The following is a 21,362-nucleotide window of genomic DNA, read 5'->3' on the forward strand; positions in this document are numbered from 1 at the left end:
TGGTGACCCTTAACTGCCCTTAGGGGGTTCATGGTTGAATGACTTTTGCTGTGGGCTGGTACTCCATTCAGGGTGCACTGTGCCTCAGTACTAGAGGAACAAGGAGTTATCGGTAATAGATGGAAAAGTACAGGGACACTGTATGACCACATATCCACAGACAGCCACTGCTGTATTGTGGGACTAGGCACAGAGACCACAGCAACTGGTTTAAATGTAAAGCTTAATTCGTTTGGAAAGGGTGAAGACATTTACTACCATCTCAAACATACCCTCAGAAATTAACTTTCAAGTTTTTCATTCAGGTCCCCACTTAAAGATTAAATATTAAAAACAGTGGAGTGGGGGAAAAATTTATTTCACACATACTTTTAAAGCTCACAACAGCCTGGACCACTTTAGGTTGATGTCTGAACATGTCATGATTTCCAAGTCTTCCAGAGGTCAGCGAATGGGATGAAAATCCTCCAAAATCTCAGAAAAAGAAGGTTTGTCTAGAACAGCAGACATGAAAACAGGAATCAAACAACATTCACCATTCAGTAGGTGAAAAATGTACTATGTGGAACATTGTGTCAGAAGTATTCATACTTTATACATGCACTTCAATTATGGTAATAAATGAAACTAATATCAAAATCCTTAAATCTAGATGCCAGCAGATTCTTGGCAGAAATGCTGTTCTTAGCTCAGTGCTTCATTTTTCTTCTGTATAAAAATCTAGTTACTCCTCACAGCTGCTTAATTATTTTGCAATAGCCAACAGCAGGACACTGGGGCACAGGAGGGATGCCGTCGTTCTTGAAGAATGAGTCCCTGTATCACTACATGCATGTATTAAGTTCCTGGAGAGCAGTGCAGGTACTTAAGTGGCTTTAAGGAAAAACTGGTAATTCCTTACTGGTTGGCAGCTATTAATATACTCTGGTGTAGCTAATTTTTTTTTTTTTTTAAACCTACTATGAGAGAGAGTGTATGCAAGTTTAATACTGCTGGTTTTGGAGAGTAAATACTGTGGTCACTGACTACACTTAACCATACCTCCATTCAGTTGCAACCCCATTTCTAACAAAGCAGTAAGACTAGAACCATACACAGGAAATGCCATAACCAGAAAACTGAAATGAAGGGATATTTCATACTGGTTGACTATATTTCTTAAATTCTATAACCACTTGGAAGAAAGGACATATGGTAATTTTGAGCATGTTCTGGTAAAAAACAATCTTCGTTTTATTTTCTAAAAACATCTCCGTTTCAGAGCAAAAATGTCATGTACTTCTCCTTGCCGCAATCAGCCTGCAGCAAAACATTTAATACATGTAGCTTTATCTGATTTTTTTATACTTGCAGAAACAGTCTAAATATTACTATAAAAACTCAGTATTTGGCTCTTTTAACATCTTGTTTTATTTGTACTTTGTATTGTTTCACTTGCTTTACTGAGTTTCTGATTATGCTATGTATTACTCTACCCAGTTATTTGGTCTATACACTGCATATAAGTTACTATACAAATGACTCACTACATTGACAATTTGATCACTCATACTGGAGTTAGACATGTTGCATATAACAGATCCTATACAACATTCCATTGACATTTTGACCTATTGACATAACATGATGAATATGGTGTGTTTCACAGTTTCCTATTAAGCACTGGCATTTGATAATTGTAGTTTGTTAAAAGCAGTGTTATTGCCATTTTTGTTCTATTAGCATTTGAACAATATGTATTCAAAGCTAGCAAGCTGATACTGTATGTTATTATATATCCTGCCTTGAGGAATGGAATAGGCACACTGAACATTCTTTTGTTTTGGATTTTATACAGTAAGCGGAGAGGCTACAGCAACTGAACTGGTATATCCGTGCTTTTTCAGTCTCATTTAACATTTGGAAAAAAAAAAACTAAGGCGTTTCAGAACAACTGTTCTCCAAAGACTTCTACTATTTTTAGAATTACTGCTGACAAAGTTTGACTTTTCCTATCTTAAATGTGAGACATCTAGGCTTAAACAACCCTGGTTTAATGGGCTTGAAACTACTGAGGTGTGCCGTACAGGTATTTTCACACATCCACTTTTTCTTTGTGTTAAAAGTATTATCCTGGGGTCAAAACATAAATGTGAATTTAGGATAATATAACTAATAAGGTTAATTAAGGCAAGACCCAGATTTTATAACATAACAGCTTGGGAACTTCCAAGACAGCAAAGACAAAAGTTAACATTTCCTCAGCAGCTACATACTATAGAAAAAAAATGCCCATGAACACTTTTTGCACACCTGCGTTTGTTGCGAGGGATTTCGTTTCTGTAATATAACTATTATATCAAAGCACTGCTCTACATGTCAAGCTCAGACCATATAGTCTTAATTAGCTCAAAACACAAACATCCAAACTAAAGAATCTGGTACTTTGTGGGGTTGATAACAATAGCATTTCTTCATGTTCTTGTCCCTCCCTGGGCAATTATAATTAAAACAGATTTTTTTTTGTTTGTACCTTGCAATTTCTGCCACAATAGTGTGGTGCAGTTCCAAAAATTTAGCCACTATATTCAAAAGTACATGTCTATTGATGTTCCATTTCCCCCCCCCCCCAAAATACATGTATTCTAAAATATGCATAATCTACTGTATACCTTTTATACTATACTATTGAGACAGCTGGTAACAATGGTTGGAGCTGCTGCCTTTAAAGGTTGCAGGTTCGATTCCCACCTCCAGCTGTAGTACCCTTGAGCAAGGTACTTCCTGTAAATTCCTCCCGTAAAAAAAAAAAAAAACACCTAGCTGCATTAATGGGTAAATAAGTATCTTAACACAAGGTCGCTTTGGAGAAAAACATCATCTAGATAAATAAATGTATGTACACATGTCTATATTTTGTGGACACTTGCACACCAGTTCTTGTATGTGCATTTCCATTCTTCACAGATGAGTGTTTTTGCACTAACTGCATAATGAGCAGTTGCAGGGAAACACACACTACAATATGCAAAAAAATATGACGTCATACTCGCGTCACCGCATCCAGTGACGTCAGAACACACCATTGTGGAAGTGCGCGAAAAACGAGCACACAGGCACGACAAAAAACTAGCTCGTTAGTAGTGGACCTTCATTCTATGCCTGTTAACCGTCTCTAAGGTACAATAGTACCTTTCTCGGCGAACTCCTCGGGGTGCTGGCGGATGTACTCCCTCATGTCTCTGTCCAGCTTGGCGTAGGTGTAGTTCTCGTGCTTGGTGAGGTGGTAACCGAGCAGCCATCCGATGCTGACGAACAGAGCCTGCCGGTGCACTCCTGCAAAACACAGCATCCAAGCGAAGCCTTCATTTAAAGGCTCTTAGTTATTCACCCTGCTTCTGAGCACCGGTGGTGTGCAGAGAACCTGCCCCGCAGCCTCCATGACACTAACACAGTCAGGGACCTCGCGGCTTCCAACTTCAACATCACTCTTGCGTCGCTAACTGCTGACTTGCATAAGCCACACTCCCGCTCTGTGCGTAAAGCAGACTTACAGAAAACTTCTGTGCAAAATCAGTGAAACTTGTTGTTGTGCTAAAACTCACCAGATTTCAAAGGCGGTCTACGGTTCATAGCGTTGTGGATCATGGCTGTGCACCAGCCCATGAAGCCGAACCACACCGAATTCCTGTTCACTATCCCCGGCGGGGGAAGAACCTTGGCCTCGTCCGGCAGCAACCCCATGTCTGCAGATAGGGATGAACGCTGAACTCACGATTGCCCCAGCACTGCTCTCATGTCACCTGCTGGGATTGAAATGAAGGGCATCGCTAAACTGCGCCGGAAGTAGAAATGTAAGGTCCGTCTGAAAAATAATACCGTCCTGCACAATAGTTCCACTGCTAAGATTGCTACGTGTGGATACAAGACAAGAGATTTTAGCCACAGTTTAAAACGTGAAAGTAAATTATACTAATGTTAAAAATAAGTAGCGTTTATGTATTAAACTTAAGCAGGAAATCAGCAAACTTTCTCAATCATAACGATAATTATATGTTCAGCTCAGTACTCCAGCGATAATTGGGGAACAGAAGCATTTTCAGTAACTCAGGACTGGTTTTAAAAATTAAATGGATTCTTCTGAACTTACGTTGCATAATAGTTTTAGACTCTTTCTGGATTTCTTTAAGGCACGTGATACCGCCACGCACCACTTTGTTTACAAAGGTTTCGATGTGTAAGTTCACTCACTGTACTCAGAGTGTCTCCATCCAAATCTCTCCTGTTGTTGTAATGTACTTTATGTATTGTTCTCGGAGATGTACATCACTTAATAAATGTAAATGACTTTTGCAATGCAATGAAAACCCTCTCTGCAAACGGAAAGAGCACCGAGGTTACATTTTTGGTGAAAAAACAAAAACAGGTTAACCTTTGGTGACTCAGGAACACATTTTTTTTGGACTGCGATTATTGGTAATAATGAATTTTTATTAAGACAATTCAGTTTATGAGCAAATCTTGAGGAATGACTTTGGGCTGTTTGCAAAAAAAAAAAAAAAAAAAAAAACCTTTATTCATCACAAGAAATATCCACTCACCTTGCGTTTTCAACAAAACCAAGTATTAAGAACAATTTACTACTGAACCACAAAAATCTAAATTAAATGGGTATATTGTTTCCCATATTTTGGTCCATATATTCAAAAGTACAGGACTACTATTTACTATTATGAATTTGTCAAATATCACTGCTTATCGAGACGAGCAATGGTAGCACCAAAGTAGTCTTGCTTTTTAAAACAATGTGGCTGCGCTCACATTATAGTCTCAGTGAGACTTCCTTTTGGTTGTATAACGTGGTCCTCTCAGCAATATCCCATAGAGCCTGAAGAAAGAGTATATGATGCCAAAGGCACAGTATACCGAAGTGAGGAGCAGAGGAATGAAGGGAAAAGTCTGTTGCCATGAGGTCAAGGGGTAGATGAGCTCACAGAAAATTTCAAGCGGAATTAGGCCTGAAAGGTAGACCGACTCCACAGTATTAATCAAGCAACATTCCGGCCTGAAACAGAACAAAACACAAACCGATAAAACGTAAAAAACTATAAAGTTCTTCATTTGCATCCCTTATAAATTTTGCTAAACTAATGTCATTCAAGATGCTTCATACGTTAACACTTGTTAGTTGTAAAAACACTAACCTGAAAAGCCTCTTCAGGGAAGTGAAACTGTACAGTGTAAAAAGTAGCATGAGAAGAATTTTGATGGGGAATTCTGCAAAACAATATTGCAACACATTTAAACTCTGTGTAATAAGAGTTAATGAAACACATTTTCGCAACTCCAGTTTTAATTCTTATTTATGGGATAATTGAATAAGAATTAGAAAGCAGAAATACCTACCAGGTGTGGTGAAGAGTAGCGGAAACAGAGAGAGATGACCCGTTGTTGCCAAGATTAAAAACACCCCAGCATCATCTTTGCTTTCCACTGCTAATATACTGCAAAAACAAGCTGTGTATTAAAAAAAGCCAGACTTACTTGATTTTAAAAAATTAAAAACTCTGATCCAAATACCTTAGTGGAAGTATTGCCATTAGGATAGCTTTTTCATGCACATGCCAGCCAAACAAGAAGGATCCCAAGGCACAAATGACACAGCATCGAAGGAAACCTCTGGCTCCACAAGGTCTGTGCCAAATGCTGAACAACGCAGGCTTATGGGAGTTACAACAGACATTTAAAATTAGCTAGCATGTTTATCGAATAAAACAGTATTTTAAACAATGAAATATGTACATTATATAAGCTCATACAGAGCTCAGATACAACAAATACAATTTGCCCTACTGTAAATAATACTCACTGAGACTGATATCAAGGTGCAAATCAATGTTATCAATGGGGATACTGACGGAAGTACAGAATGTTGAAATTCCTGAACAAGGCCTCCTGTCATTGAAGCCTTTGGAAGTTTGGCCACATCAAGTAATTTTAGCTTAATACCTAAATAAATAAATAACCATTTATTCATGAAATATGTTCATAATCAAGTCACATTAAACATCACAGCATATAACTCATAATACATACCTAAGACAGAGAGAGCCTTATCTGCAGCATTATAAAGTGCCCAAAAGTTGGGAGCCCAATATGCATGGCACAGTCCTCTTTTGAAGGGAAAGAGTCTTGACAAAACTTGAGGAAGCTGATCCTTTAAAACACAAACAGCTATTGTAAAGATATACTAAAAGCATATTTAGTGCACATATCTAGGCATCTGCTTATTTAAACCTTTTATTCAAAGCAACTAACTGAAACACTTAAACAGTTGGAGCATTTCAGTGCAGGTACCATGTTCAATGATACTGCAGCAGTAGTGGGGAACGGGGCTTGAACCAACAACCTTCTTAACCACAAAGCTACTGGCTGATATCTGTAAGATGGTGGTATTTACCTATTAATATCCAATCAATAGGACATCCAGTCAATAAAAAGTTCAGTCAATCAGCTGATAAAGCAACTAATCATGTCCTGAGTCAGAGCACACGCAGACAGGTAATTTTAAGATAAAAAAACAACAAATGTAACCCAAAAGCATTTAATGAAATATTTTAACAGAAAACATTCAAAAAACATTTTAATTATTCCTTCAAGTCATACCACTCCACTCCTTGCATGACATCCTGTTCAACATAATAAACACCTTTCAGTTTAACTGACAATAAAAGTACTGTACCTTAGAGCATAAAAAGTCAGTTTTAATCAAAAGGTACATCCGTTCATACTGATATTTGCAAAAGATGTGAATTTTTTATACATGTGTAATTTATTTTTAAGTATTTCATGTTTAAGTATTATCTATATTGTGGGTTGCCTACACATGTTTAATACTATTACATCTTCTTCTGATTAACTATTAAATATATTAAGAATACACAATGCATTGTATATACAAAATTAAATTGATAGATATTTGTTTATCAAAGTTACCTCAGTATCTTCTACAATTAAAGGATATTAGGCATACATACCAAAGCGAGAAATGGCCCAAATGACAGTGCAAATACTGAGCATACAATTATTCCCAGTGCTGCTAACCGAATAAAACTGAAATTTCTCCACTTTAGAGATCCATCTAAAAAAAAGGAAATTAAAAATATAACATAGCATCATATAAATAAATCTGTCAAAGTATGAGACCATTAAACACACACCTAGATTTGCAAATATATATATATTTTTTTTTTTACTTCTTAATGGGGAAAAAAATTACCTGAATTGTCCTGGATTAAACAAAATGATCTCAGCAAGTATATTCCATAAGCAGGTGCTATATACAGATAGATATGTTTTAGGTTTAAGAGGACAGCGAAAAGGAAAGCTCCTTCCAGATGTCTTCCCTTGAAAGAACAGAACTGATATTAAAAGCAGGTGTAAACCAGTTATATGCTGAAATATGTCTATCCAACATGCCTTAAAAACTGACTACTAGACATTTAATTCTGATACACATTTTAATATAAGAATCTTTCTGTACCTGAAAATGTCTTGCCACAGAAAGAAGAAATACACCAAACAAAAATCCATTGTACTGAAAATGAATATCTATTCAAAAAAATTAAGAACTTGGATCAGATCATTTTGATAAGAAAACAGTCAAGCAAACCATGCAACAATACAGACTACACTGCACATACTGAACTCATGGGAGACAGTAACAATTTAGTATGAGTTACTGATTATCCTTCTGTATGTAGACAACCCCCTATGATTCTATGAAATTGTTATTCAGTGTATGCAACAATTACTTAAAAATCTGGCTGAAGGATACGGTCAACAATGAGAAGTCCAAAGTTCCATAAGAGTAGCACTGCTAGAACAAAGGACGGACTCCCTAAGATGTCCCTGGGCCTTTTACCACCTTGTACACATTTGCAGCACCTGAAAAGATAATAATCAACAAAGGTTTAAAATCTGAATTACCTTCCCAACACAAAATAAGCTTTCAGTGACAACATTGTGCTCGATTTATCAATTCTTTTAGAATGGTTTTAACTGGTAAGCACAAAACAAACCCGATATTTAACGCAGCTTGAGAAGCACACCTTACAAGGGCTTCTGGCACCAGCTGTTGAAGATACTTACTCCTTGACAGCATAAACAAAGACAAGATCTGTAAAAATAACAGACAGCCGCTGGAAGAGAATGGTAGCTGGACTAGCATACGTCAGGTTCTGCACCACAAGCATCTCCTCATCAAAATACTTTGCGATGTGAGACAGTCCATATTCAAACCAGGCAAAAAATGGAGGATAATCCAGGGTCCACTCTGAAGTTTCCTTAGAAGAAGAAAGAAATATCTTTTTACAGAAACCACTTTAAAAGTGGTCATAGGTCAAGCACTTCCCAATAAATATCACTATTTTTAGTAATCTCTTGCTCAGGTTATGCTTTTATTTAAACAGGTTAACAGAAATAAAACAGAAACTCGTGTTTTGTCACAATAGCTAGGGTTTACTTTAAGTACATCTGAGTCTGTGTCGGGATGTTCAACACCTTGTTGAAAAATGGTCATTGTTGCCATTCTTGTTGAAACAATGTTATGTACATTTCATATATATATATATATATATATATATGGAGACGTGGCCGTGTGAAAGTTAACGTATAAAATGCTCGAGTCACATACCTCAAAATACCACTTTGAAACTGGCAAACTGTGGGTAATTGCAAGCCAGTTCCTGTGAACCTCAAAATCAGTAGAATGGCTGAAAATAGAAAAAAAGGTAAAAAGGAGAAAATCGATGACCTACTCTGTCTTGGACTATTTGAGAGAAAGTTATACAACTAACAGAAGTGAGTGTCAGAACAGTATCATCCGAGTATCACCATCAATCATCAACACACACAGTATAACAAAAATAGTTCCCTGGTATTTTCACTTTATTCTAAAATAATATGATTCATGCATAATTCTTTTGCTATTTTGTACATACGTAACTTGTGAACTTACTAAGCTTTTATTAAGAGGAATTTTATAAGGGAAACCCCTAATGTCAACGCAAGGAACCAACTGAGAGTGCCGTCTCTGGGCGCCGCCATGACACCGCGCGCGGAGTACGGCTTGCGTCACACTTCCGCACGTAACTGCGCCAGGAGCTTTGCTCCGCCCGCCAGTCCGCTCAGCTATCGCGCGCTCCGTTGGCGCGCGCTCGGTGACGCGCCGTGCCTCCGCGGCTGCGCACTGGGTGAAGCGATTGGCCGGCGCCATGTCGATAGGGCATGAGCGCGTGAATCGGGGTTCACCTCAGCGCTGTGCACTCGGGGTGTGGTAACGTGGTAATGGAAACCATTGTTACTTATTGTACATTTTCAGTCGTCTTGGACAAAGGTGCAACTCAGCAAACTGTAGAAACAGAATCATTGAGGGAGGCAGCACACACACACACTGCACTGACTGTGTGACACATCACTCCCCTGCAGGTTTCATTATGCAGCAAAGGTGCTGGAGATATTGTGTTTTTTTTCTTTCTATTGTTAGGGATCCATGCACTGAAGGCCCCGGAATCCTGCTTACAATACTTTCCATGATTACATTATCTTTCTAAAAATTTGCAGTAATAAATAGTGGTGTACCTCTGTTTCACTCACTTTCTAGTTCACGTGTGATGCAGTTTTGACTGTGGAAACAGGCACTATTAAAATAACCACATTTAAAATCAGTGCTAGGTTGTTATAGTTCAAATTCAATGTAGGGATCTTGAGACATATGCATAACGTGATCATCACATGACATGTGGTGGCATTTACTTGTAGGGAGCATTGTAAAATTACTGAATTTGTTCAGATTCAGTATCAGAGCACCGAACCAATGCAGACATTACTGTGTTTGTTACATGAGATCCAAGTAATGCCCATGTATGGCAATAAACAGCCACTTGGGGGTGCTACAGGAATTTAAATACTTGGTAAATGTCACTTTTTTTTGGTATGACCCTTGGCTCACTATACCCCATGCAAATAAGTGAACCTATAAGGCCTTAATAAAGTTCACATATTGACTAAAATCATCAATGTGACATAAAGCCGGACCACATTATTGCTTTGAGCGGGTGGCAAAGCCGTGTTGTGGGCCAGAGATAAACTTGAGCAGCCCTCCTGTGATTTTCCTATGGCCTGTGACTTTGGAGGAAGTTACTTGGGACCTGGGGGGTGTGGTGGTGCAGTGGGTTTGGCCTGTACCTGCTCTCGGGTTGGTTTGGGGTTCGAGTCCTGCTTCGGGTGCCTTGCGACAGACTGGAGTCCCGTCCTGGGTGTGTCCCCTCCCCTTCCAGCCTTATGCCCTGTGTTGCCGGGTTAGTCTCCGGCTCACCGTGAACCTGCTCAGGACAAGCGGTTCCAGTCAATGTGTGTGTACTTGGAACCTGTAAGTGGCGGCCTGGGTCAAGTAAACCTTCACATGACTCACTGGAGGCCCTACAGTTAGTATTCATAAATGTGGTCATATAGCTCTGTAAGGTTTGATGTGTACAAGACTGAAGGTGCAAGGATCATCTAGCAAAAAAGTCATAACAAATCCTAGAGTAGCTGTTTAAACCAAGGGGGGGAGATGTTGATGTTGGAGCTTACAAAGCTATGAAGTGATGAGTGGACAGCATAGGTTAGATTTCAGATAGTTAAATGCTTTGCCATGTATGATCCCATTATGATTCTTCAGATTTTACAAGCTAATTGGGTAAAGTTAAATTTACAAAAACACTATCAAACTGCTTCAGATTTCTAAAATGTGGGGTCTGTAGTAGTTTGCAGGTTTTGCTTTCGGTTTGGATGGACTGATGGACCAAGTGCTAACGACAATTAACAGCCACCTACCTTTAGTGGGTCATGGAAGGAATACACGTTGAATCTGGTCGACTGAAGCAGGCTGGGCCGATTGCAAATCCTAAGTGTACCTTGGCTAAATAAGAAGTGGAGTATTTTGGTTATTTGCTGAAGAAAAGCCAGATATGTTTGTGGGTGCAGAAGGCTGAGGGATTGAGACCTGTTGCAGGCTAAAAATAAGGGTCTTCTTTGGCCTTGCAGGCTTGAACTGACAATTTGTACTGGACTTGTCATGCAATGCCGCTCACAGAGCTGACCCAGAAATCAGAGCGAGCCTGTCAGTGTACTCTCCTCCATGAGAAGTATTGTGTGCTAATTGAATTAAACATTTTGTAATAGACCATTGTTGTAGAGTCCCCTGCCTTTCATAGTATAGGCTGCATACATACAGCAGTACGGGCTGAGGTGTCGAAGGTGAGGTGGGACTAACCCTAAGGTGGGGATGCTTCTCGAGGGTCAGAACTGGACAAATGTAAAAGCAGCAGACCGTTTTCTCTTAATGTATGCTGTTCTGCAGCGTCTGAGTGTCTTCCAGTGCAATGGTCAATAGAATTGATTATATACTACATCCTAGGTCGAGAGCACATGTTGGGGACAGACCATCACGTCTTGAAGTTGCTGGAAAAGATGAGGTACATGAACACCAGGATTGCTAGGTGATACCTGTTGATCCAACCCTAAAGTTTCATGGTCCAGTGCTAGCATGAGCTACTGAAGTAGTCAGTGGACTTCCTCTTTAATATCTGTGACGGCAACTAACAAGAAGTGGCAGGAGAGATGTGACAGAGTGGCTACTAAAGACTAGTAAATACTAGCTACTGCTAAATGGGTGGCACAGTGAGTAGCGCTGCTGTCTCACAACACCTAGGTGGTGCGAGAGGACGTGGGTTTGATCCCTGCTCAGTCTGTGTGGAGTTTGCATGTAAGTCTTTGGGTGCTCTGGTTTTTTCCCACAGACCAAAGACATGCTGTTCAGGTTTGCCCATAGTGTGTGAGTGACAGAGAGAGTGTGTTCCACTGATGTATGGATGAGTGACCCAGTGTAAGTAGTGTATTTAGCAGTGTAAGTCACCTTGGTGAATAAGGTGTGTGGGCTGATAACACTACATAGAGTTCATTGGAAGTTGCTTTGGAGAAAAGCATCTGCTAAACAAATATAGGTTACATGTACAAATGTGCATAATTCATTAAAAGTGTCAAATTGGTAGATTTACATTTATTCACTTAGCTGATGCTTTTCTCAAAAGCAACTTGCAATGGTAAGGTTGCAATTATTTACCTATTTATACAGCTGGATAATTCTATCGGAGCAATTTAGGGTAAGTACATTGCAAGGATACTATTGCCCGAGGTGGGGATGGAACCTGTGACCGCTACCAGCTGTCCCAATGAACAAACATTTACATCATATTTACATAGATGAACAAATATTTACATAATTTCAGTACACTTACCTGTGTAAAAAAGGTGCCACCAGAACTGGACAGGTATTATAACATAGTGGTTACAACCGTTGCCTTGCAATCAACTATTGCCTGGGTTCAGATCCCTGCTCCTGCTTCTGCACAATTGAGCAAGATATTTACCCTGAAATGCACCAGTAAAAACACCATGATATGAAAATTGGCAAAGAACTGTAGGGAGTTTAGTATACACACCTGCTATTGTAAGTTACTTGGGGAGGGTAGGGGGGGGGGAGTGTGAGCTAAATGAATTTAATTATGAACAGAATGTTGTATTGTTAAAACAGCTGCGGGGGAAGCTAAAACGCAAACCCTGTTTTGTAATGTTTATGTATGAAAATTTATTCTGCAATTGGAGAAAGACTGTCTTGTAATATTTAAATAGTTTATGTTTAACTTTAAGAAGTTAAATGTTTTTTGTTTTGCTAAAACAGACTGAGGAAGGTTTATGGATCAAGCCGTAATTTATTCCAGTTTGCCTGGAGTTATGATACTTTGAGAAAGTTCCAGGAGCTTTAATGTGCTAACAGTAATTCCTCCTGTTTTGTGAGAAGTGTAACAGTGTACGTTTTAGTGTTTTCAGTTATTATTCCTTGCCTTGCTGACAATTTTAATGATTAATTGAAAGTAACATAAAACAATCAAAAATGTCCAAGCTATCATATGTCTTCAAACAAATATCAGCATGCCAAAAACTTAACTGATTTAACATATCGATTTGGAAAATTAGACCATTCTGTAATTTTGCCTTATAAATACCTTTAGCAAAGTGCACAGAAGGTTTTATTATCCCGTTTTCTTGTAATTGTTTTGCCTTCCGAGTATTTTTTAATCTGAAGTGTAATGGTTTCGATCCTTCAAAACCAGAACATCCTAAGTTCAAATATTACTTTTTATATATTATATATTATTATATACATTATATTATAATTTATTATATTAACTACTATGACAAATTGCCTTTGGCTGTAAAGCATTTTTTTAAGCAGCAAATTGTAATTAATTGTCGGAACAGTGGAGCGCAGGAGACAGTTGCATAATTTTATGGCCTCATGTGACCTCTCAGCAAAGGTCAGCTGGTGAGTGCCTGAATAGTCTGGGAAAAGTTCTATGTCATGAGGTGTTGACAAATCCACACATACACCGTGCCACGTCATATTCAGCTGCCACATTCACCATTTCACTGATCATTCTGCATTCAGTATAAAGATCAGTTTTAAAAAGCTTTCGTGTCAGTTGTATGATTCGTCAAGAGTTAAGTGTAGCAGATAGACAGAGGCTTCAATTTGGTAGCATTCCACCACACTCCTATTGAATCCCCCTAATAGTGTCATGCCATGGAGCAGATTTCCTTCGATAAATTTGTACAGTCCAGTGATCAGTTTAATGAGGGCTTCATGACGGTGGATCAAACAGGCTAGGAATAGTTAAACCTGGCAGGAATTCGGTGTATTCGTGCGTAACGTTTTCCGGTAATATCTCCTGTGGTCTGTTAACGATCATCATCGAGTAAAGAACTTTCATTAAATGACTCTGTGGAATTAATTATGAAAGATCACAGTCATGCGCCTAGTGGGCCAATGTGAAGGTCACAAGGTGCAGAAATTGCAGCGTGGCAAATTTGTGATACGCACCTCTTTGTAAAGCCAAATTGATTAAAAACTGATGAAAAATATATTTAGAAATCCTGTAATGTCTTTGTTAATGAACTTTTTACCAAATACTTGTTTTTTTCTCAAAAAACTTTGCCACGAAACTGAAACTTACAATAATTGGTGACGTTTATAAATAATAGTAGACTGTAATAAAAAGGGTGGCACAGTGACGCAGCGGGTTTGGCCGGGTCCTGCTCTCTGGTGGGTCTGGGGTTCGAGTCCCGCTTGGGGTGCCTTGCGACAGACTGGTGTCCCGTCCTGGGTGTGTCCCCTCCCCTCTTGGCCTTGCACCCTGTGTTGCTGCGTTGGGCCCTGGTTCACCGCGACCCCACGCAGTGGTGGTTGGTTCATATGCACAACATAGGGTATACTGTATATATGCATGCATATACACAGACAATAATTTTAAAACTGTGTCTTGAATGTCATTAGACATTGTTGGGGAAAAATTAAAACACGTCTGCAACTCAATAATGTACAGTAAAGTACTATTATTTAATTTTTATTCCTTCATATTCAAACTTCACAAACAGCGTGAACTTGTACAATACCTCAGAAAGTGAAAATTACAAAAAAGTGCTGGTAACATTTACAAAAAAAATCATCCTTACTTAGCAACAATCAGTTTTTTCTTCCACACAATTTTTTAGTCTTTTTTTAAGGCTTAATACTTATTTATAAAGTATATGCAAGATAAATCTTCACAGTATTTCGAAAAAAGTCACAATAATATGTAACATAATGAAGCATACGGCTATTTTCTTTATTATATCATATACACATCACCAGTAAATATAGTTGAAATACAGGGCTAACTGTAAATGGCAAGTAAGTATATTGTCGCTAAAACAAACTCTCCAACACATTTATAATGATAGTGTACATGTATGATTTTATGAAATATATACCAATGCTGTAACTGAATAAAGAGGGAAGAAAACACATGAACAAAAATAAAGACAAAGTTGTGAGATCGCCTCGAAAACTTTGGCACATTCCTTTACATATTTTAAAGAAAATAAATAAAGGTTTATGTAAATCAAATGCATGACAGTATAGTAAAGCAGGTAAAACGGTAGATGCAACTTGAAAAGCATTTAAATAGAACATTCCGTGTTCTAAGGTGCTAAATCAGAGACACTAGATGGCGAAACTGTTCTTTACGATCAACTTCAATAAGGTGCCTTCTTGTGTTTTCTACTTTTTTTTTTTTTTCCACTTTAGGTTCGAGGAAAACAAATGCACGACGAAACTTAGCAAACATAAATAAACAAAAACAAACTGGCCAAAGGTCCTGAGGCGACCTCATACCTTTTGTTACGACTTTTAATGCATTTTCATTAAAAAAAAAAAAAAAAAAATTAAAGGAAAAAAAAAAAAAAAAAAAACAAGTTCTTATTTTTTGTACCACAACCACTCAACAGAAATATTAGTGGAATCATAATGACCATCACTTTGTGGAATTGCTCAGTATGAACATTTTGATCTTGAAGGAGACAGGTGGGGGGGTCAAATCCCAATGCAACATGGAACAAAGCAAGTATTTCCAGGGCTTTTTCCTAAGGTGCGCCGTTGGACAGATGAGTGTTGTAGCCCTGGGACTGAGCGATTTCATACTCATGCATACTGTTAAAGTGAAGCAACGTGCTTACATACTCTACATCACGAAAGCATTTGGTTTTAGTGCAAACACAATTGGCTGGCTTTGGCTTCTGAACAGCAATAAGCTCACCAAGGAAACTACAAGAAGGCACATACTTTTGCTTCCTCAAACACACAACAGATTTAGAGAAACTGCGACACTGTCTTTCAGCAACACCACAAACTCTTATAATAGAATAGCTAATATTGCTATTAAAAGATATTATTATTAGTAGTATCATTATTATTATTATTATTATCATCAGTATTATTAGGGTTATTACAAAGGAAAAAAAAAATCTTTTTTCTGCTTTCATCTTTTTGCTTTCTCCCTGGAATGAAGGAAATTGCTGTCGAAGGCAGTTTTTATTTAAATGTTGTACACAACAAATTTAATCGGGTTCTACGATCGCTCTTATACGTTGCCACAATAATCATGTGAAGTTTTACGGTTTTATATTGCTGTTACAACTTTTGACACGTTTCTCCATCACCGTGACCATTGCAGTGATTGGAGCGCAGGTCTTATATCTTCTTTCATAACATATTTATTGAGATGCCGATGCATCCGACTGTTTTTTTTTTATTTTTATTTTTTTGGAATATATAATGACTGATTTTTTTTCTAGCTTCACTGGTTTTTGGTTCTCAGATGTTTTGTTCATAATTAGTAGCAATGATACGTTAAGCTGTTTAAATTCACTTTACAAAAACAGAGGAAATTAGGAAGGAAAAAGGGGGAAATGGTTCTAGGTTTTAGACTCGTGGTCCGAATGAAAATACCACCAGAAAAAAAAAATAAAAAATCTAAAATGTCCAAGCTGTCATATGTCTTCAAACAAACATCAGGTAACATGCCTCACATGTACAGTTTTGCCGACTTCACGTGTGTGTACAGAACACGATAGAAACCTTTTACACAGCATTAGCATAATGCACATATTTTTCTTTTTTTTTTCTGATTCTTTTACTTCCAGGTTTATTATCTGAAGTATATTGCTATTGATTCTAGAAAACCAGGACGACTTTTAGTGCAAATCTCTTTATTGTTTTGAAAAGTGGTTATGATCGACTCAACGACAAACTTCAATGAAACGTTTCCACTGAATAAAAAGAATTGCTATGGCGTGTTTTCCCTTTAGCACTTAAGTATACATGTATGGAGAAAAGAAAGAAAAAGGAAAACTCTTTCACGTGGAAATTTATTAGATTTAGCTTTTTGTTTAGTCCCCCCCCCCCACTCTAATGACCTTAACGCTTGTTAGTGAGATCCACAAATAACTGGGAGTTGAATGAACACATTTGCTGTATTTTTAATAAAACATACTTCCAGTGGGAATCCGAAACTAATTTGGGATAAAAGAATACAGTATTATAAGTTTCCAATCATGATCATGCCGATGCTCTCCAAATATAGTACTATAGAACTTGAGTCCGAGTGCCGACCGTTTAATTCTAAGGCTAAGTAAGTCCGCTCATTTTTCAACCCTGTTGTGTAACTGAGTGCAAAACTCTGTGCTGCTGACGTGCGACTGTTTCATCCTACACTTTTCCCACGAAATACTGTGAACACACTCGCGAATCCAGTGTCTCCGACAAGTTAGAACCACCGAACAGCGTTTCATCACATCTCGAGCAAATTTCCTCGCTACCCGTCGCAAAGCGCTCCGTGACGTCACCGGCGCAGCGCGGGGCGCGCGTGGAGCAGAGAATGAACTGGAAAAGCAGCGCGACTGCGGCGCGCATCGTGCATTGTGAACTTGCTTCTCCGCTAGATTCCACAGCTCAGCTCATATATATTACCCATATTCCGAATTATGATTGGATGTGAGAGATTTAGATGTTCGGCGCGGATATAACGCAGACCCACGTAACGGTAATGTAAGCGGATTTGTGGATTTTTCCCCCCTGCAAATATCCAGCTTCCCCTAAAGACAAGCATGTGGCCTTGACCTTCTACACTGGCTGGTCTAGGATGATCTGTCCAGTTCCGCGAATCCCACAATGAGGAATTATTATTATTATTATTATTATTATTATTATTATTATTATTATTATTATTAACCTCCATTAAATCAACACCTCTGGCCAAGGACATTTGCGAATTATTTACGCTTTTATGCAGCAGGGTATTCCTACTGTATGAAGTGAGTGGAAGGGGCCTTGGCCCAGGGTACCGCAGCAGCAGTGGGACTGGAACGCGGAACCGTCAGGCTGCACATGGGAGCTGTAACTACTGCGCCACCTACTGCTCCTCCTGATGTCCCACTTTCTCCCCTAAATTAAACACACATTAGTTGCTTGAAGTCTATCCTCAGGTTAAGGCCAGGCTTGGTAGCACCATTGCTTTTCCGTTAGAACAGCGATTACTGCATGTAATGAATTAATCCGAACCCCTCGAACCTCAAATAGCGGGTGTTTTATTTGAAACAAGTATTACTTAACATCATGTTCATCGGGGCCGATTCCACTTACAGTGTATTGAGTACCATAATTGCACTTTTATGGGAGAACTGAACATGATCATTATCGATTTACGAAGATTCTTAACCACTAAAATACACCTTTTTTCCTCGAAGCTATAATTAAGGGAAAACGTCTTAAATACAGCCGCTTTAGCCGCTCCTATAATTCTATTTATAGTTGTAAATTTTACTTTTAATTATTACTTTTTATAGCTACTTTCATGTTACTTTTAACTAGTGCAACGTAAGTTACATTTATCTGAAGAAGGGAAACAAAGGGTAAATTAAGCACTGGTTCTAGATCTGGGTAAAATGTCGTTGCGCTGTAAACTGAATGTTTATTATACATAATTATGCTTAATACATAATGTTTATTATATGTATTCTTTTGAAACTTATCTACCTTAATCTTGAGCAGTCGCTAGTTAAACTGGTAAAATTAAAAACACTTAATCCTCCTTTGAGGACAAAGTAAATTTTTTTTTTTTTAGGAATTTAACCAGTGAAAATACATTAGGAGCTCTGCGAATCTGGGGGATTTAAGCCTGTAATTAATATTTTATACACGTAAGAGCGAAAGTGAGGCTGGAAATGAAATGTAAAATCCGTGACATTTTGGAAAACCTGGATGATTTGTCTGGTCACTGCAAATAAAATGATCTGGATGACAGTCCCCCTCGGCTCTGGTAAGAGTGCCCGTAACGGAGGCGTGTGCAAGTGTGTATTGAGTCCTGTGTCCTCACGGGAAAACTTCAACTAACACTGACAATAAACGAAGTTTCAAAATGAAATGAGAAAGCGCCGTTTTAGAGAATTTTGTTGCATGCCATGGTCTCGGAATGAGATCTACAATAATAATTATAAGGCATAAGAAATTTCCACTAGTTTGTCCATCATCATGGGAACCCATATGCTGTGTTTCCAGATTTTTGGACATACTTTCAGACGTTTATGATCTCAGATACTAAAAATAACAATAATACACTTCAGTTAGTCACTAACTTTAATATGAAGATGGTTATTCCTTCTTCACGATAAGCGAATAGCAAAGGTAGGTCCTTGCAGCAGATGATGTGTCATCTGACTTTGCAGCTCACTTGTTTCGCCTTGCTGACGTCGTTCATGGTGTCGCACGTAGGTGTTCACTTACGCGGCAGCTGCCAAACACATAAAGACCGTACTGTTGCACTTACGATCCAAAATGTCTCATCGGATACCCAGGGATGTTTCAGCGATGCACAGCGAGCGCAAGATTACAGGGAGCGCTCGACCGCAAATTGCTCATTGGGCTCCGATTGGCCCACCGGAGTCACGTGCTCCACTGGTAGACGCGACACATTGTAGCGGTCGCGACGCGGACGATCTCGTCTCCACCGCGTCCGACGAGCGACACGAGAGAAGCAGAAGAAAGAAAAGACGTGGTTTGAGGATCACTGTGTGCCAAGTGTGTACGGAGCTGTGTCACCGCTCTCACTTCAGTCACTCGATGTCATCTTTTGGTGCCACTTAAGCGAAGACTTGGGAACAGTTTAGTTAGAGTAAAGTCACACAACTACTAGTAATAATTATATTATAATATACTAGTAGTAAGTATGCTTCGTAATTGCTAAGACGATTGGCAACTGTGGGAAAACTACAGCTTTGGTCAGTAACAGGTTAATAAAGCTACGCCGAAGTAATTAATTTAAGGTAATCCCGCCCAGTGTGCTGCCATGTAAAACAGAAATTGTTCCAAATCTGAGGGTTTCCTTTTATTTCTTTATTTTACCGTATTAAGATAATGAGAAGTAAATAGATCATATCTGGTATATTATAGTAGTGAAGAGCACTGCTGTTTTTTTTTTTTTTTTTTCCCCCCCACAACCGACTAGGAATGTATGGAACAGAAATTTCTGCCTAAACTCTCAAATAAGAGCAAAAATATCGGTTTATTGTGGATTCTCCGACACCCTGTGCCGCACAACAACTGTCAAACAGCGGCACTAATATTATTAATATCAATGTGAATAGTACATTCGGATATTGTTGACTCACTGTTAAGATTATGGATATAAATTAAATGTATCTGTATGGTGTTCTTGTTTTGTACCAGAACATACACGGCTCCAGCTGTACTTCGTTTTTACTCTGCTTTGCGTGTCGTGTCTCAGTCAGGGTGTTTTCACAAAAGTCAAGTATTTTTGACGCTTTCGTTACTTTGGACGTTCAAAACTTAAGTTAAAGAACAGAAAATAACTAATTACATGTCTAACACGGATTTTACATCATTTACATATCTTGATTACAACTTCCACATTATTGTTATCGTTTAGTTATTTGACGCCTTTGTCTATAATCTACTTCAGTGATTTAGCCACTGTTACAGCAGGGTATTCTTACCCTGTCAGCAGGGGCTAAGAACCTTGACCAAGGGTACTGCAGCCTGAGGGGGATTCGAACCGAGAACCTTCAGAATTCAAAGTGACCACCGCCAGCAGGCCACGTTCTTCAACACAATAATAGACAAGAGTGTTATTGGAAGTGAAGTTGAGGAGCGCAGATGGACAATTTCAGAAATCCTTTTCTCAAATCAATACACCAGTCTGCCCAAAAGTCACGGATATCACATTTCATTCTACTCTTCAATTTTGCTCTCCTGGCTACAATACTATTCTCGTTAAAGTTTGCAATCGCAGATGTAAAACCACCATAGAGATGCAAGACAGAGCGTCTTCACCCAGTCTTAACAGAGTAAAGGAAGCTGGATATTTCAATGAAAATGGGACACTTTCTGTGGCCTTCACCGAGGCTTCAGTGCTCTGCTGTTCACTGTTAAAATCTGTTACTGAAATAAAGACTTCCGTTGAGCATATGTACAACATGCATCATTACTGAGCACTGAATATGAGTTTCAGCGATGTTATTAAATGCAAGACAAAAAAAGAAAGAAGCATGCATAGAACTATGGAAAAGAATGGATAAATGTAGTTCCTAAGCGACAGTGGACTAAATCGATACGCTGTATTCGTTTATACTAAGTTTATAGATTAGGTATGTTCTTCTCAGGACAAAATAAAAAAAAAAAAAAAAAAAAAATCACCAGGTAAATTGTTAACAGAGAAACAGTTGTTACTATTTAGCAATATTTTAATATGACATTCAGATATGGGTATCCAGAAGCAAGTTATAATTTATATATTTAACACACTGTACCATCTTTGTTTTTTGCTTACCACGTTAACATCTTTCCTTTACGTTTTTTCACAAAATGTTCACTTCCAGTTTTTCTCAAA

General features: G+C 38.5%; 2 protein-coding genes across 2 annotated transcripts; both read right to left on the minus strand.

Annotated features, from left to right (window-relative positions):
• Nucleotides 1-337: 337 nt before the first annotated feature.
• Nucleotides 338-3,835, minus strand: ndufc2 (NADH:ubiquinone oxidoreductase subunit C2). Its single transcript, XM_018751768.2, has 3 exons — nucleotides 3,585-3,835; nucleotides 3,172-3,315; nucleotides 338-494 (listed from the first exon to the last, which is right to left on the minus strand). The coding sequence occupies exons 1-3, from the start codon at nucleotides 3,721-3,723 to the stop codon at nucleotides 445-447; spliced, it is 333 nt and encodes a 110-aa protein (XP_018607284.1). The 5' UTR covers nucleotides 3,724-3,835; the 3' UTR covers nucleotides 338-444.
• Nucleotides 3,836-4,553: 718 nt separating this feature from the next.
• Nucleotides 4,554-9,102, minus strand: alg8 (ALG8 alpha-1,3-glucosyltransferase). The gene is made up of 13 exons (XM_018751806.2): nucleotides 8,999-9,102; nucleotides 8,675-8,753; nucleotides 8,131-8,324; nucleotides 7,817-7,926; nucleotides 7,523-7,590; nucleotides 7,259-7,385; nucleotides 7,017-7,120; nucleotides 6,076-6,196; nucleotides 5,849-5,988; nucleotides 5,560-5,699; nucleotides 5,386-5,483; nucleotides 5,184-5,256; nucleotides 4,554-5,044 (listed from the first exon to the last, which is right to left on the minus strand). Exons 1-13 carry the CDS (start codon nucleotides 9,085-9,087, stop codon nucleotides 4,810-4,812), a joined length of 1,578 nt encoding a protein of 525 aa, XP_018607322.2. The 5' UTR covers nucleotides 9,088-9,102; the 3' UTR covers nucleotides 4,554-4,809.
• Nucleotides 9,103-21,362: the final 12,260 nt, after the last annotated feature.

This window comes from Scleropages formosus, chromosome 4 (assembly GCF_900964775.1).
Source record: "Scleropages formosus chromosome 4, fSclFor1.1, whole genome shotgun sequence".
Lineage (NCBI taxonomy): Eukaryota > Metazoa > Chordata > Actinopteri > Osteoglossiformes > Osteoglossidae > Scleropages > Scleropages formosus.

Excerpts from the sequence above, each read along its gene's own strand:
- ndufc2 (XM_018751768.2), bottom strand. The coding sequence starts at position 3,723 with ATGGGGTTGCTGCCGGACGAGGCCAAGGTTCTTCCCCCGCCGGGGATA. Across the intron at positions 3,316-3,584 it reads TAGACCGCCTTTGAAATCTG|GAGTGCACCGGCAGGCTCTG; the intron begins GTGAGTTTTAGC and ends TGTGTTTTGCAG. Across the intron at positions 495-3,171 it reads CGAGGAGTTCGCCGAGAAAG|ACAAACCTTCTTTTTCTGAG; the intron begins GTACTATTGTAC and ends CTGCTGTTCTAG.
- alg8 (XM_018751806.2), bottom strand. The coding sequence starts at position 9,087 with ATGGCGGCGCCCAGAGACGGCACTCTCAGTTGGTTCCTTGCGTTGACA. Across the intron at positions 7,386-7,522 it reads CTGTGGCAAGACATTTTCAG|GGAAGACATCTGGAAGGAGC; the intron begins GTACAGAAAGAT and ends TGTTCTTTCAAG. Across the intron at positions 5,700-5,848 it reads GCACCTTGATATCAGTCTCA|CCTGCGTTGTTCAGCATTTG; the intron begins GTGAGTATTATT and ends AACTCCCATAAG.